Source organism: Branchiostoma belcheri, unplaced genomic scaffold, assembly GCF_001625305.1.
Source record: "Branchiostoma belcheri isolate BF01 breed outbred unplaced genomic scaffold, Haploidv18h27 scaffold41, whole genome shotgun sequence".
NCBI lineage: Eukaryota > Metazoa > Chordata > Leptocardii > Amphioxiformes > Branchiostomatidae > Branchiostoma > Branchiostoma belcheri.
In genome coordinates this window covers 2,153,328-2,171,852 of record NW_017804032.1, presented here as the reverse complement: position 1 = coordinate 2,171,852, position 18,525 = coordinate 2,153,328, and the positions used below count along the sequence as shown (strand labels likewise).

General features: G+C 42.3%; 1 protein-coding gene across 2 annotated transcripts in view; it reads left to right on the top strand.

The window, feature by feature from the left end:
- Positions 1 to 2,011: 2,011 nt before the first annotated feature.
- Positions 2,012 to 18,525, top strand: part of LOC109477885 (solute carrier family 35 member F4-like) — a 25,727-nt gene continuing 9,213 nt past the window's right edge. Inside the window, exon 1 of one of the 2 annotated variants that reach the window (XM_019779343.1) lies at positions 2,012 to 2,556. In XM_019779343.1, the coding sequence (XP_019634902.1) occupies positions 2,526 to 2,556 (31 nt within the window). In that variant the 5' untranslated portion in view covers positions 2,012 to 2,525. Of the gene's footprint in view, positions 2,557 to 12,866; positions 13,095 to 18,525 lie in introns of those variants that run through there. The other variant, XM_019779344.1, reaches the window with a different exon arrangement.

Genomic DNA, 18,525 nt, shown 5'->3' with positions numbered 1-18,525 from the left:
GGGTGAAAATCTCTTGAATAAAAGGCTGATCCAATCTCCCACATCGCACATGGGGCAACAGCTGTCAAGGGGGCCATATAATGATTGATACCTGTGAAAGCAGCGAGTGCATGCTGGTCAGATGTTGAAATTAATGACTTGATCTTCTGGGACAAACTGAACCCAGCCTTAACCATTACAACCTGCGGAAACACGCACACACAAACACACATACAGACCAAAAACAATACCTCCGTTTTTCATGGAGGTAAAAAAAAAACTGTGGCAGCCGGTAGTGATGATGAATGCAACTGGGGCACTTGGGCGTCCGCTGGCAGGCAGCAAATTCCACCAGGACGGCCGGAGCCCGATCCCTAATCAACCGGACGGAAATGGGGTCAGTTAGGCACGCTAGCCCGGTCCTTCAGCGAAAATGAATTTATTGACGGCTAGGAATGGTCGATAGCGTGGGCCAAGTCTGTTGGGGAGATATTATATACGTATCGTACGTTTGCATGTAATCTGTGTATTGTTGCGTTTCGTTGGTAATCGTGTGTGAATGTAAAATATACCTAGAAGATCTCTCATGACATGTTTTAAACGCATGCCTATATATTTCATTCCGTAACACCAAACTTTGTTTCCCTTGAGAAATATGAAAAGAAAGAAGGTAAAGATATATTTTTGCTCCGTTTCGTCTGGTAACTGGTGCTGTAGCAGACACCTTGTGGAGTTGGATTACATTATGTAGCAGTGGCAAAACAGTTGGGGCCTGGTCAATGACAATAATAAAGAAAGCAGTAGCTTGTTAGGCTAAACCATGCATTGGTAAACATTGTGCATTTGCTCTACAAATGTTACATTAATTTCTAGTCATTTTGATATCTTAATGATCTCATGGGTTTTGATCGCTTGAAAACTGGTATGAAGACTCTAATCTGTTTTTCTAGGTGGCTTAAATGAGCGTGTGTCTTCCGTGCGTTTTCGTGATGTGACATACAACATTCTTAGAATAAAATGCATAAATTACCCGTTTTGAGCTTCCGCACGCATATTATTGCTTCACGATAATCGTCTACGGTTACCGAACTCTCAGTCTCGGGGGTAGCTCAGGCAATATCGTCCCTCCATGTGATTGACGTGTCGTGCGGCAATCATCATCACTGGTGCATTTTCCTGGCCTAGAGGTCGTTCCCGAAAGATCTCTGCAGATGTTTTTAACGCTCGATTTACACGGAAATCTTGTCGTGAAACGTGCTAGCGTGCGCCTAGATCCCCCCTGCGTACGGGTGGCTCTCGCGTTATAGGACCTTATCAGTGACCTCTTCCCGGCTTAAAAGCAGCTTCAATTCCACGGATGGAGACTTGTGTCACTAATGAAGCAGGAAATGGAATATACCTAGATTTCAGACGAACGCTGAACCGAAACCTGGTTTATTCCACCCTGCCTCGCGCCAAATTAGAGATGTCCTTCGCAAAGTGTAAGAGGATTACAAACATGCAAGGTCTCGCGGAGAAGCCATCAAGTGAAGAGTTAATCCGCATACACAGGTGGCACGTACAAGAAGTGAGGGAACCAAGCCCCTCCCCAAGCGCCCGAAGTGAACTCATTACAAGACACAGCCGTATCGAGCAACGTCACTGGGACGTAATTGCCTTTTCGTCGTCTGAATATCCCAATTAGAGCAAGAAAGACGCGTCCAAATTGACCATTAAATTCATTTTCTCGTCAGTGAATCTGTGGACAAAAGCTCGTTGTCTGTAAGAGAGTCTTTAGCTGCAGATTGTGTATGTATAAAGGTTTGATTCAATACTTGAGCGGCACAGTGCAAACAATTATCGACATTTTCTCCCCGCTGAGAGCGGCGCCTCACTTCTTGTCACGTCCTGAAACCTCGCGTCTGAAGTCTGCAGAGACCACCCACGGTCTGCAGGAGGTTTGACGTGTTCCGTTCGGTTCCATGGCATTTCAAAGGGGTGTACTTTCCACTTCCGACTTGTCCTGACGGTAGAATTTCATTTCCGGCAGGGACTAATGGCTAGGCTGTATGTCTCGCCGCGCACGATTCATTTATTTTGAAGACCATTCTAGTTCCATAGAGCTAATAGAATCTGTGGTGTGCCGTTGCTAGCCATTTGGACTCTTACTGGATGATACACAGCGACAGGAAGAGGATGGTACATTCTGTGAGTGGAAGAATGGAATAGTTTTTGAGTGAGCGACCTTGGCGAAGGTGTTCATTTTCAGATGGCTCTCTTCATTCCCGGTGCCAAATATAGATCTATAATTTCGTGGGCAGCGTGTGATCCAACGAGGCAGCCGCTCGCTTTGTCGGTTGCTTAGAAGCTTTTGAAGAGGGGAGCCTTTGCGCTGTACAAAGAGAGTGTTGCTACGTCACTACAAGAAGTAGAGACAATACGCCGCGTTGGTTACGCCCGTCCGTCGTCGCGGTGCAAGCATGGTGTGGTGGTACGGACACGGAATCGTCTCTTCCTGGTCTCCACTAGCGGCGAAACTCCCCACCATGGACGGACGATGAGCTGCGATGAACCGCAACATGCAGGTGGTCCCTGCCGGTGAGTACCAGCTCACGTCACTTTGGTTCGTGATGAATCTCACCACAGCAGACAAATCAGCACCTGGGACAGGGCCGATGTGAATCTGCCATAGGTTGTTAACGGCAGTCCCCCTCCCACCCTTCCCGTGACACACAGATCGCTCAAACATATTTTTTTACCTGTCCTTGGCAGACAAGCTTTGCACATTTGCACCAAAGGGGCACCCATGCCAAATATCGGTTCTTTCTCGGAAAGCAATTGATTTTTGTTCCTTTTGCCTCCATGTACAGTAGACATAGGGCGGGTGTAGGATGTCAACCGTGCTGCTCATGTTTTGAAACTAGAAACTTGTGCAGCTCAACACTAGTTTAGTGTTTCCGCAACGCCTTGATTGTAATTTCAAGCACGCAAAACGTAGATCTGTCTACCCCAACGGATCCGATACGGTATCACCTTCTTTCTTCCTTATATTCCACATTGTTGCTGTCATGTACTATTAGAGTGAAACCTTCCTGTGATAAGCCTTTTAAGTCCGTTGAAGCGTACATCCGAATCAGGTCCATCCTCGCTACGTCTTTATCACTATCTCTGCTCTCATCACACCTTTTCCACACCGTTAAGTGGTTCGATTGGATACCCTGTATTGAACACTGCCTCTCGCCCATAGTGTATCATTACCGTGGCCCGTACTGATACCACAGTTCTCGCCTATCTGTGTTGGAGCGGCTTATCCTATAAGCCGATAGAGTTCCCAGATTAGCAAAGAGGAGCTCTTCTATTTCACAAATGCTGAGGTAAGCCCGTACAGGGCACTTATGAAGCCATTAGGACGCAGCTGCATATCAGCCCCAGGTATTTTTCCTAATATCTTGTAATGAATACGAGATATGATGGTATCGACCCAAAACGCCCGACGACCTTTGCTGTCAAACACACGGCCCAGGCCCGGCCCGTGGGTCGATTGATTTTTTTCTTTTACTCGGTGATTAATACCCCGTCTCAGCTGCGGTAGTTGTCACGGTTGCAATTACATGGTAGATTCTATTCATACCAACCAGGCCATATTCCATTGTGTGTGGATTCTCATTAGTTCCTATTGTGTCTAGCTGCCCATTACTCTTTCTCACACAAATTTGAATACCAAGCGGCTGTAACAGGGCTTTCCTGTCACACGTTTGACCGTAGGGAACCGTGGGAGATTGGAATCCGGTGACGTGTGGGCCGAGTACGTGACCTTGCGGCAGTAACACATAAGACACGTCACACCCGATCCCTTAACTCTCCTGTCCCCCTATCTACGCCTTGCCCTTTAACATCGACGTAAATAAACATCAGGGGTAGTTTCCGGGTGTGCTTGTCTGAAAACAATGTAGAGGCTCTCACAGTATGGAACAATGTACTTATTCTATATGTATATGCATATTTATGTACTAATCCTGACCAGTATATGTTTTTCTAGAATGTTAGACTGAAACTAGCGCTAGCTTTTATGATAAGTGAATTTTAAGAGAAATAATTGATTGCTTTTATAACTTTGTACGCAAATTTTAAAAACTATGGAGCTGTATCTTAAATATTTAACAAAATTCAGACTGAAACGAGATGTACGTCTGCGGGTTGTATATAATAAAAACAAGTTTTAAACTAGAAAGGTAGCATTTGCAAAGCAAATGCATAATGTTAACCTTCGCATATGGTCTGCTATGTAAATTCTAACTCAAGCACATTCATATATATGGTCAGACTGCAGTCTAAATCCCTCTTGCTATAAAATTGCAATATTATGTAACCCAACACTTGTTACCATGGTGACAGACCGCTGGTTCTGGTCATTGACCTTATTGGTTTGAAGGAGAAGAAGAAGAGGAAACAGAGCAAAAACAATATGTTTTCCTTCGGTAAGCATAATGAGTTAAAGATTCGAAGGCTTGGGAGCGAAAACAGTAGAGAATGAATTACGTCAGGTGATTCCACCAGCCGGCGAGGCGTAAAATTCTGCTACAGGAGGGAAATCTCAACGGAGGGACGAAAATTAGAAAGCAAATTCCCAAGTCTGAGAATTAATGGGTGTGAAATAACGGTAATCAAACTTTTGGGAACATTAATTTTATAATGTGTGGGTGCGACTCGCGTCATGACAAGGCTTGTAAAGGTGACTTCAATTCACGTGACCGTTTATGTAGGATTTTATGATATCAAACGTCTGGAAGAAAACATAAAACTTTATTGAGAGGCTTGTGCGTTCGTTCTTTGATTCTTACATTCTCATTTTTAAAATAACGTCCTAATTTTTCACAAATGCTTTTATGTATTTTCCCTTATCCATCTATCCACTTGTCTTACATCACTTCTAGTGAGTTTTTTTTTTTAATTTTTCTGCTTTGACATCAAACGCAACATCCATAAATTTGTTCCAAAGGGCACCATGAAAAAGATCTTTTGATCAGTAATACGTTTAGAACGGTTTTCTTTTCGATCTTGCTATTGTCTTATTACCTTACTATCAAAAGCCTTTGGGGAAGAATTTCGTATAAACTTGTTACTCTGTACTGATGCCATTGGGTTAGAAAGCGCTAACATGAAAGACTTCTTTTGCTCATGTTCTAGAAAACAACTTACATAAGAAAGTTCACATAATTACATTGCAAAAAAAATACACGAAAATTTGGCACATAAAGCTTAGAAGATTAAAAAATATCTATTGAAAACCACTCAGTTCCAATACCACTTTATCTGATCGCATCACCAAAGACTAGAAGAAATGTACCTTGTTACTTACATGCTGCGATATGAAAAGCCAAAACAATATGCCACAAATATCGCGTTGCTACCGCGTATGCATTAAAGCACTTGAAGGTAAAATAGGCGCTCTGGAGAGCTGTGCAAATTAGGTGAGTGTTTCCTTCGGGGAGTCATTACGTCTGAAAACACGGGACTCCGGTCCGCGTGGGCAGAAAATTGTTATTCTGGCGGTGAGGCTTTTTACTAGAAGCTGCGACTAACAAGCGGCGTTTTTATGACACAGACGCTGGAAGAACTACCTTCACGGTAAAGATCAGCTCCTTAAGCTAGAGATCGTCTAAATGTTTTTTATTGTATCTAGACAGTCCTAAAGGCCTAGTTTTGGATTGCAAGCAGTGATAACTTTGTTTTTATTAGCGTGACAGGCTGAATGAAAGTTCTAAACGGGAACTATGCGGCTCCAGGTGTCTTACTGAGGGACGACTGCGTGTGCGAGATGGCGGTTAGCTTGAGGAATAAATCCCCTTTACTATGTACTTTGTTTTTATTAGTTCTAGGACAAAACTGGGCGACACTTAGAATCGTCCTGGGTTCAAACCCCTAGCAGGCGACAATTGCAACGTCTAGCAAAAGATCCACTATAGGGTCATATAAAAATGGGTATGGATGTCCTTTTAGATGGGACGTAAAGATTGTGGCCTCATGGCCTCGTGTGGCTTCTGAGACCAAAACTTCAGGCACACACTCGTCCACGTTTCCGGCACTGGCGTGGTCCTGTTGTATGAAACATAAAAACATAAAAAGAAATCACCATTTCATATCCTTAACTCCATCACGCTAATGGATTGACTTACCCTTTTAAGTGAGCATTTGTATACCCGTTTCTATACTAGGATACGTTCGTGCTAGGTGTGCCGCAGGGTTTGATGTTCGGACCCCCTCTGTATCCAGGCTGTATTGCAAACCTTTTACATTTATTTATCAACTTCAATATATATGATTCTTACGGAAAAGGCTTTTCTAGTCACCACTTTGACTCAATTTTACCTGACTGAAACAGCAAGTTGTAATCTAAAATCAAAGTACGTAACAAAGCGACCAGATGGGGGAGTCATAGATCAGTCTATATCCACATCCTGGCATTTTTATCGTCGTTAAAACAGATGGCGATCTTGTCAAACGCACCTGTTCATAGTTAGATCAAACAAGCCGACCAATCAAAGTGGGTTTGTGTTACAATAAACACAGTACAGATCTACTATCTAGTATTACATCCCTTCTGGCTGGCAATGTTATTCTTTGAAGTAACGACAATCTTTGATCTAAGTTGGCTGCAGGGTTCTTCCTTTATGCGATACTTCCATGGGGAGACTTGTACATGTATAATGTAGGGAAATTGGGTCATCATTTTTTTTGTATCGTGGATGTAAATGTTTCAGATGATGAAATATGATACAAAATTCTATCTTAGGGTCTATTAACAAAGTAGTCATAATCCCCGAGGTTTATCGTCGTTTCGACCGAGCAACTCTCTTGTTGTCCTGGGGGATTCTAAAGGCTTTGCTTGCTTAACACCCAGCTGTGATGTTTATAAACAATTTCATACAGAAAATACAGCAACCAGCTAAGATACGAAGACTTTAGAAGGATGTCATCCTATAGGGTAATCTTGATATGTTACGTAATTCATTGCTATGCTTTTTACACGATTTTGTTGGCTTTCTTCGCAACATACACTGGACAAACCATCATCATCATCATCAATCACCTAGGGATTAGAATGTAAGCTAGATAAATATTCCTTTCCATAGTACTCTTTAATCTTTTACACAGTATTGTGTTTTCCATGCATCTATCATAGTGTGTGAAATGAGTTATATCTGTTAGGCAGACGTTTTGACACCCCTGGGCATCATAGATGACCTGAAAATGTCCGAAATTCCAACACAAGAAAGGGGGGGGGTAGGAATCGTTATTGATCAATCGTTATTGATAAGAACAGCTGTTGTATCCAATACTTCAGATATCACACACAGATTTAGCAAAACCTGTCGTTTTGATTTCGTATGTAGGTCATATGTCGAGGCGAACATTCTCTTTTGGAGCGGAGGGGGGGGGGGTCTGATCTCTGTAACTTAATGTAAGTCTAATGGTTCGACGCCCAACGTCTCTTTCTCTCTATGAACGCAGGAATGTAAAAAAAATCACCCCTAAAAGACCTTCTGGTCGATCAAGAGCAGAGATCCTTTGCTTTGGATCTTAACACAAGGAATTATTTTTACGTGAAGCTGCGATAATCAATTACAATTACTATTGACAATCATAATGAAAAATAATGACCGATGCCTATTCAAATGAACTCCAAACAGGCAGTAAGTTCGCTGTAGCTATTTCTTCCCTGTTGAAAAGTATGCCTGCTGTTTTTACAGTGATTCATAGTACATGTCCTACCAGAGTCCCATGTTTATCATATCTATAACTTGATGAGATTCTTTCCGGTACGGTTACAAAAATTGGAACTCCAGAGCAATCTCATCGTTCCAATTCCTCCACATTATTGGGCACACAGCCGACTGAATATCATAGTATCATACTATATAGCCAGACATCACGTAGTAACATCCTGAAGTAAAGGAATATCAAGAGAGTGCGTTTGTGATCTTATCTAAGAAATTTACCACTGTTGAACTATTTCTACGGCTTGGTATTCCCTCTAGACTTACTAACAAGTCTCCAGACTACCCAAGGAGCGATTAAGTGTAACGTTGGCAACGTTCCATGTACCCGTACATGACGTCTATTGCACCATTATCTTAAGACTTGGAAAAGACGATAATGAATTGCCTAAGACGAATTTTCTAACCCAGTGGTATTTAGGATAAAACAGATGTGGCAAGGAACACTCGTACAAATATTTGACGTACCGAATAATCAGCACATTTGATTTATCGTCACAACTAAATATTAGCTAGCAATAAAAGTCTAAATAATTTGCAATAACTCATGATGGAGAAAATGAAGCAGCTGTTTTCACTGATTATGTTGTTGTAAACTAAAATCAGGGGAGCGATAACAACCCACTGGCAGGCAGATGGTGGGTTCAGCACGGTACAAAAAATTAGACGCGACTGCAATAAAGATATGTCATCCCCAAATCGCCTCATTACCTGTGGAACATGTAAATTCACCTTGACCGTGAAACGTCCATACCCGGTTCAACGCTCTCGTTGAGCGAATATCAATCATCTGTTATATCATGACCCGATCCGTGGCTCCATCGGAAAATTCGAGTCCTGATGCCTCACTGATTTCAAGCGCAAGTGCAACGAACCATCAAGTACACCATCCCTGCAAGTAATTACATCGCAGCTCAATTCGTTCTAGTTTGCGTCTAAGGCATTACGGTAAATTGAGCTCCAATTTGCTATACTCTCTACTATCGGGAGTTTGCCCCTAAGCAAACTATTAGTAAAGGAGCCTCCAGGGTTCCCATCAAGGCTAGGTAATGCCTGATGATCCCCTTGGGAAATGGGGAATTGTTTTGACGAACATTTTCTATTTTCCTCGCGACCTTGCTTTTCAATGTATTCAAATAACGCATTTCATTTCAGTTTTTCTTAAATCCGGATGTAATAGATTGTGCAAGCACGCTGACATTAATGATTCGATCTAAACGAATCCTTTAAAACCCTGGTAGTAAATATTTATCACTATTTTGATTTTCTTCGCTGTTATATTTTCATTTTACTTGATCTACTTCGACTATGTCTTTAACCAGAAGTGGCACAACGCGATAGAAATGCCGTAGTAGAAAAGACAGAAGACAGACACCAGTACGTCCGGTTACGCTCACACTCTTTAATTCCCCATCCTACCGCATGAGACATGTAACTGATACAAAGTTGCCTACGTGCTCAGAATGTGCAGGTTCTAACCAACACCATCCATCACCCTCCACTGTACCGTAAATAACGTACATTGTCTGATATCATTACCAGTATCTACCTATACCGTAATCGACCCGTTGCGCCAAAGCCCTTGATATTCATCTATTCCATCCTCCCTTATGCTTACGTCGATTTTTAATTCTAAAACATCATATCGCTGCTAAATCTTAAAAAAATCAAATTTCTAGCATCTTATCTCTTTTTACAATCTAATGTTTTAGCGACTGCAGGTTTTTACGATTTTTTATTTATCCTTACGATGTGGAGTATGCTGATATGTTTCTCATGTATACGAGTTTTCGTACCTAGCGGCCAAGATCACAATAAGGTTATTTTATAGTCCTTGTATATACTAGTGCCCTTAGTCTGTCCTTCGAAGGCTGTTTCTTTGATTGTGTGGGCTGAAACTTATCCAAGTAAGACGAGCTTGACAAGTATCCCTTGGCAAATATTATGTTTAGAGTCATTTGAGGGCACGGCACAAACTCAATGTCGCCGAGAGGGGTACGTGCATACCATTCGTCTTCTACGCTTAATGGAATCCATTTGTCTCACAGAGGAAATGGATGAAGGAAAAAATCAATTGAAAGCAGCACATGTAGGCCATCTTTTTCTTCGTTTAGTATGTTCAGTGTCGCAGACGTTTTGAAGCGTAGGGAAACTAAAGAATTGCTACTAGCTGTGAAGAGAGTTATGGTTATAAGCGTGCATATTGACAGCCGTCAACACGAATAGTCGTATCTTTTGACGAAAGACGACTCCTAGCTCTCACAAGTCAGCGTCTTTGTTTATTGTTTTTTTCTGCCTGATGGTTTCGGTAGTTTGACAGACTGATCTCGTAGGCAGTTCTCAAAAGGTCTAGCACATGCGCAATGCAAGTACTCGTATCAGCTTTCGTCTGACAGACGACACGGTTGGTTGGTTGGTTGGTTGGTTGGTTGGTTGGTTGGTTGGTTGGTTGGTTGGTTGGTTGGTTGGTTGGTTGGTTGGTTGGTTGGTTGGTTCAAATTTAACTGACAACTTCCGGGTTTAACCATCCAACATGGCGGACAGCACTTGCGTCATAGTCACGTGAGTGCAACTCTTGGCCAAAGTCTCGTAGGAGACGCTAATTCAAGGCTGCAATTCTAACAATCATTGATAGTACTTCTAATATAAAAGTTTGAGTTTATTTAGATCGTAAAAACACAAAACAAGTGGTACACAGGCTGTAAAAATTGATGGGTTTGTGCACGACATATAATACAACACAATTTGGACAAGATGAAATACACAGATATTAAAATGGAAAACAAATTATTAAGATATGAACTAACTTCCGACGCTGCATTTTTCTTGAGATTTTACCAAAGACTAATAATGTTCCTTCTAAGTGTGTTTCCTCACTGACTCTCAACGATTTCCGTGAGGTTCAGTATGAGGAATGGGACCATTACTTACACCATCGCACTCCCATCCATTATCGCAATTTCAAAATGGCGCCGGCGAACGATTGGTGATCAATTTCGCACTGTATGTATATACATGGAACAACGTATCATCGTGCTCAGAAAACAAGGGCAGGGATGTTATCGAAGTCATATTTATCTTAGCTGACTATTTTTTACGTTAAATCGACATATGAAGAATAGCGAATCAGAAGTCAACTTTGCAACGGCTAACTGGACCTTTGGCGGTTGTATGTAGTAGCCAGAAGTTTTGCCAAAAGAGACTTGCTAGAACTCTAAAATGCAAAACGCAAAAAAAGATTAAGAAACCCAAAATATTTTTCACTAAAATCGAGTAAAAAAACATTGTCATAAGACCCTCCATCGTCCCTCTTGGTTGATCCCTGATAGTCAATACCCGATAATTAAGACGTTGAATACAGTCATCGGAGTCTTCAGCGATTAAATCGAACTCCCTATATTTGAGATGGCTAATATATTGAGCAAAGTCCATGAAATAATCCTACGTTCCACTTCTAGCTCTGAACAAAAACAGAGACATCTGCGCCCGTTCAAAACACCTTGAAATGAAAAACAAAACCGTGGGCGCTGCAGCACAGTCCCACCGCCTCCTATCGACCCGCCTGTGCCGCGATGACGCCTGACCAGGCAGGGGGAGAGGAAGACTGATTGTTGCAATCATCTACAGACACCAGAGACAGATGAGGTTCAGAAGACACTTTAATTAAGCAGGTCCAATATCGTTTCCGCTGGATGAAAACGTCCCCAGGTGAAGCTGGGCTCCAGAGATGGTCTCCGGTGAGAGGAGGCAACGTCAGAACAGCACTCTGGGAATCACAGGCAGTTGATACGTCACCCCAAGGGAGAAACAAATTGTTTTTGGACTTGTCCGTCTGTCTCTGTGTGTTTATGACCGACTCGTAAAGGGTAATGGAGTAAATGGGGTGAAGTCTGCCATCATTGATCTGATTGCCCTGTCCCTAATTACAATCATACCTTGTGATTTAAGTGTTTTTGACAGTTTGTCTCCTTCTAGGGGTCAGCATGCCCTTTTCTGTGAGGTGTAATCAAGCGTTTTCATTATATTTTCCGCAATTTGCTATGGGACTACATCATTCACCAACGTACGAGAACCATGGTGGATCGTTTGTTTGTTTGTTTATTTGTCAGTTTATTTGCTTGTTTCTAGCTTTATTGTTTAGTCGGTAGTTTCAATCATTTACTAGTATTACCTTGACGATGGAACTTGATTACTAGCTATGTGGATCCGAGTTATAGTTAGCTTCAGCATACATAGTTCTTTAGCTCTGAGTTTTATCAAATTAAAGCTAAAATTAAAGTACATAGCTGAACTTTGTTCTAGCATATGAAATGTACTACAGCCTTCCTCAGCATTGTAGATGATCATTCACTTGGGACACGTGACCTTATACAAACGTGGCATCACAGCTATTGGTCAAAAGTGCCGGAAAGTTTTTACATCGATTTTCATTTTTCTGAGGATGGGTGATATTCAGTTGCACCTGCTGTATTGTGATAGACTGTTGCTCGGACCATATTAATAGTATTTCGTATTCAGGAGCACAGTGAGAGGGGGTGGGGGGACTCCCAAATTGGCGCCACAACGTTCCCAATCGATAGGCGGCATCTGGCCGGTAGAGCCGGCCGCAGGGCGGGACAGGGCCGCAGTTTATGACCAGAAGGCTGTACAGTAGGCCCGTAAAGCCGGTGAGCCAAGTTTACGGCAGTAACAAGGCTCCAGAGACGCGTCAATCTTAACTGATTGTCCACCACTTATTACAGAGATGGGTTCAAGGTGCCCCTGTGATTTCGTTTGTCGTTTATCGTCTGACCAGTTCTGTGGAAAGCAAAGAAAAAAGAGGGAGGGGGGTCGTAACGTTGGACAGTATTTGAATTTTACTTGCTCGCAAAATCAGCCTGTTTGTGGTAACAAATAAATGAGGTACTTGAAGGTCACGTTGCCATAAACACATACCGTGCAGATATCTAATGCCGTTGCTGCTAGTTAGATTACTTGGCTGAGTGCGGAGGGATACGTGAGAAACGGAGGTGTTGCAGCGCGTTCTTACGTTTAGTCACCCGCGTATCGCATGCGAGATTATGACGCGTAATATGGGGTGCGTATCCGTGATCTGATAGCTATCTCTGAACGCTTTAGCCTCTCGCCGGGATTCTGTGAATTCGAGCACTAGGCACGAAGACAGGGGTACGGATGGGTTGTTGTCGTTATCTCCATTCTCTTCAATTGACGTTTCCTTGTGATGTCTCGCCCGGAGTCTTGCCATGAGCAGCACGCAGCGTTACGTGGTGACGGCCAACAATAACAACAACGGCCACAATTGTAGGCGGGCCGCGCCCGTACCCGCGCTAGCTACGGCCCGGGGAAAACTGGCGTGCGGTAAGTACTAAATCGTGTTGTAGTGTTCACTTCAGGGAACGCTTAGCGTGGACGCCTCGACATTATTCATTGCGACAATCCGTAGATAGGGGTGCGAGAGATCATTCGTCCGTTATGGTTATTATGTTATGGTTAGGTTATGGTTATGGTTAATCATGTTATGGTTGAAGATAATATATGAACAGCTATACTTTAATCCAACATACTTGATCAGAGCAGGGATTCCCTGTGTATATTTGTTTACTTAATTTGTATCAATCAATAATTTTATCGCATGATAATCATCATTTTTGTTTTCAGGCCGTTTGATTTTTAGAAATATCTTTCAAATGTTTTTATCTACCTTAATCCAAAACACTTGATCAGAGCAGGGATTTCCTGTGTGTATTTGTTTACTTAATTTGTATCAATCAACAATTTTATCACATTGTAATTATCATTTTTTTCTGACCGTTTGATTTTTAGAAATATCTTTTTAATGTTTTTCTTCAACAGTCTAATTCTGGGTGCTTACAATTTCATGTTAAACGTACAGTAGATTTTCGCTTTATGGCAATGCCTAAATTCTCCCCATTGCCCCCGTGTATTGATTATGTTGTGTATGTGATATATACGTTGATACGTACGCGTGTAATATATACGTTCATACATGTAATATATATGTTGAAATGCAAATTGATAAGAAAATATTGATAAACAAGAGGGATCAAGGATGGCTTTACCTGGATAACAATCACTGGGTCACATATTACTGCTTTAAGGCTCAATTCAGATCAATAAAAGGAAAAACAATCAATGACCTACATAACACTGCCTAAAGCGGGCGAGATTGCCAAGATTTCAGGTATTCGACTTGTTGAATTATTCAAGTACACGGTAATAAAATCATGCCCAGATTCCATGTAAGCAGATTTGGATCCGTTCCTTCCACCCTGATTATAATCACGCGTGAGGGCTCGTTCAGTTATGACGCTGGGTTCATAACCGCGCTAACGCATGGTAGAAGGTTACAGGTGACGTCACAGCCGCCATGTTGGTTGGTTAAACTTTCTGGAATCGGACCTGTATATCTGTGAGTTTATTTTTTTAACAGAGTGGTTCAATGCAAGGCCTACACGACCACTTCTCGGCATTGAACTAGAAATATGAGAGAAACATGGCTATGTCAAGAGATGGCGGTGAACGTTTGATTTGAAAGCCTGTAGATTGTAGGTTGGTGGGAAACATTTGTCAGGGAGGGAATTCCAAAGCTTGGCCGTACGGGGAAAGAAACTGTCACTGTAAAAAGATTTCGAACAAGGAATTTGGACGGTGAAGATGTGTGTATAACACACACACAATGTTCAAGGTTCAATGTGTACCGCATACCATAATATAATACATGACTGCAATCACAACGTTCATGTATAATGTTAAACCATAGGTAATAGGCCGCCTTAGTCAAACCATCCAGCATTATATGGTAGACTGCAATACTCAGGTCATAGTCCCGTGAGTTTAGATATATCTGGTGTGTTTCACCAATGATAACTACTGCTAATGCTATTCTAAAGGGTCGATGTCCCTTTCCCACACCCATCCCTCAGTACAGGAACATTTACTGCATCGACCCTCTAATCAGTCCAGGTTTTATTCTAATCTAATCGAAGTTCTTTTGAATCCACGCCAAGTCCCTTGAAAGCCGACTGTTTTGTTTTTCGGCTGATTGGCTTGACGTTTAATCTCGCATCGATCAAACCTTCGGCGCGCCTCGGAGTCAAACCCCGCTCAATTTGCGAGCTCCTGAATTCGAAGTCCGTGAAGCCAACCATACTGACACAGTGGACTGATGTTAAAGATATCGCGCTGTTATATCAATATCATTTTTGTTTCTTCCAGTGTGAAGGGAAACAAAAAAGAAAACAGAGAATTTGCTATCTAGAACTACTCCCCTTGCCGTGCATTTTAAGCATCCTTTTTGTCCTTTGCATCATACGTTGCAATCAAATTTTCTATAACTAAATGATGGTCCGTCATAACTTAATCCTCTGGAGACTTTGGTACAGTGACGCTAATAAGTGTCATAATAATCGTTTAGACTTAATCCTCTATGGAGGATAATCTTACACCTAAGCAAATCCCTCCCTGGTTTGCCAAGGACCCCGACACTGACCTTTATAATCACGTTCATGTCTCGCGAGAGTTCAAATGAGACTAGGCCTGGAGAAAACCAGCCGATTATTAACCAGAAAGCCATTCAAACTGATGATTTTGCTGTTTCCTATTACGATAAATGCGGATGGAACGGTTTTCCCATTTTCCACGTTTAAAATATCGAGTTCCAAGTTTCTCTCTGGTATCCAGGGAAATCAGGAAGGTAAAGATCAATGTTGAAACCCCATCAGGAACTAACGTGATAGTTATTTGGATATTTCAGTGATTTTCATTCGTCGTTATCGAATGACTTATCAGGCTGTATCATATCATCATTAACTACAGGAAGATTGGAGTTATTTACGGCCATATAATATAAAAAATAGGTGATGGGTTTAGCACACAATTAACAGTGATGTACATGTCAAGTTGGTATACTTTATTTGCATTTGTATATATCGCTTTTAAGTTATGTTGCAAGGAGACGTCTATCGAAAATGGGCCCTCGCGCTCGTGTGTGTGTGCGCGCGCGCGCGCGTGCGTGTGTGCGTGCGCGTCGCGCTCGCGCTCGTGTGTGTGTGTGTGTGTGTGTGTGTGTGTGTGTGTGTGTGTGCCTTTGCCAAACATCATGCTGCCCCAATGGCTGACCAAGCTATTATGGACAGAGTGAGTGAGTGAGTGAGTGAGTGAGTGAGTGAGTGAGTGAGTGAGTGAGTGAGTGAGTGAGTGAGTGAGTGAGTGAGTGAGTGAGTGAGTGAGTGAGTGAGTGAATGAGAGAGTGAGTAAGTGTGTGCGCGCGCGTATGTCTTTGTGAGCGCGTACTACGAATTCGTGAACCAACGCACCCAAGACGTTATAGATGCATTTTCGCTACTTTAGTAGCAGATAAAGGCTTTTATTATTTGGTTGACAACTGTTACGGGCTATGGATGAAGCGATTACAAATCTCCCAAACACACCTGGACTCTTCCTCCAGAAATTTCTTCCAGGGTACCGCGCGCCTGCGTCAATCTGGGCGTGTTATTGCGGCCCAGCTTGGCACGGAGAGATTGGGATGACGGAAAGGTCATACCACCAGAAAATTGGTCAGCTCTACTTACTGCACGGAATGTTAACACTTTATCAAACCGATACAGGCAGGACTTTTCCAGCTTCTCCGTCATTGGGAGATGTAAAATGCTGCGTTTTCGATTAGAGCTGTCCGGGGGTGTATCTAGTTTTCCAAGAAAATGAATATTTTCTTTTACATATGTACGGAATGTTAACACTTTATCAAACGGACCCAAGCAGGACTTTTTCAGCTTCTTCGTCATTGGGAGATGTAAAATGCTGCGTTTTCGATTAGAGCTGTCCGGGGGTATATCTAGTTTTCCAAGAAAATGTATCTTTTTTTTTTACATATATAGCGCAGTCAGTAGAATGCTAAATTGACACATTCTTTTGTTGCATTTGATTTATGGTATCAGAAATGATGAGTGCTGTTTTTCTTTCATTAACCGCCTATAATTTCATACCATACAGAATTTAAAAAATAACATAAACTTAAAAACATTTCCGACATTCTAAGCACCTCGGTAAATTGCCATCTAAAACAAATAGCTTAATAATTTGACCCCTGTTCCAAAACAAACGAAATGCAACATTACAAAATTCCGCACAGCGCACCAAACACGTTATAATCACTTAACCTTTGAAAGATGCGGTCCTCCCTAAGCTCGTGGATCTATTTACTTGTGCCAAGGCGTGCTGAGAATATCAACGTACCTTTGAGACCAATTTCAATTTTGTGGATTGGATTACTGCTTGTGTACGTGGAACCCTGCGAACCCATTTATCGCTAAGTACATTGTTGTCTCGCACCTGTCACGGCTTGAGAGTGGAGCCGGGGGGATGAGCGAGGACTAAATTTGTTCTGACACGCCGGGGGAGCGTCTCATGCAGTCAGGAAAATTACACACACTGAAATTCATTCACTGTATATCCATGGCTGACTGCCAGCATGGACCACAGACTTTATCTTCTTTGCCGAGCTGTATATTTTCGAAGAACACACATAGAGCTAGCCTCCGTAGCAGGCTTATAGAACGGGGGTTTGGTGGTCTTCGGCTGTTTACTGATTAGCCCAGTTCGGGGGTAATTCAACCAGGCCGGTTATGTTGTCTATATGCAATCATAAATTAGCACAGAAAAGATCCCAAAGACTCCGAAGACCCCCAGTTTTTGTCGTGCTATGCCTATAGAGGCTAACATAGAGCGTGCTAAGGCTCTTAAAAAACGGGGTTGATATCAGGCTGAAGCATAATATAATTCCAGAGATGACATGATCTTGATATATCCATAAATTCGCGTTGACCATCATCAGTTGCGTTACCTTAACAATGCTTAAAAGAGGTAAAGATCTGAGATACAACGAGAGATACTGAAGAACCTAAAGATCGGGGTACTGAGCCGTACACAAGATTGCGGTACTTCTAATCAACAGTTTGTACGTTAGGGAAACCGCTGCTATAATTGCGAAGTGTTGTCCTCTAGAAGCGTTCTGAATATGTGATTGAAGTTGTGCATGGATGGACGTCCTCCAGTCGTCCGTGCCTCACGACACGCGCTACATACTAATTGTGTGATCAAGTTAACATTTACATAAGGGATGTTCATGAGAGACAGAGAGAGACAGACAGACAGATAAACAGAGAGAGACAGGGGAAGAGAAAGAAAGAGAAAAAGAGAGACAGAGAGAGAGAGACAGGTGAGAGAGAGGAGTGCCCCACGATACGCGCCACATGCTAAGTGTGTGATCAAGTTAACATTTACGTAACGGGTGCTCATGATCAGTCACTAGTCTGTGTTATACACGAGAGGAAGACAGACACACACACACACACAGAGAGAGAGAGAGAGAGAGAGAGAGACAGAGAGAGAGAGAGACAGGGGAGAGAGATGGGTGTTATCATTATAAAAACAGCCATATCTCAGGTGTGTAGCCAATGTACCGTGTAGTTATAGTTGATGACTTGCGCTCATACAAGGGTACCCAATGATTATCCTGCATGTCCCCAATACACCCCCACACTCCTGTTATAACATACGCGGAACTGCCCCTAACCTGTTACTAGACCTTTGCGTCAGAAGCACTTGGAAAGATCGATGAATCCATTTACGGATCTTATCCTGTTGATTTCATTGTGGTTGAGACCTTAGTTCATTACGTATTAATTTAGATCTAATATTCTGTTAGTCCGTGTTATGTCTTTAATGTCTGTCTTGGAAAGTTCATTGAACTTATATGGGAAGGAAATAT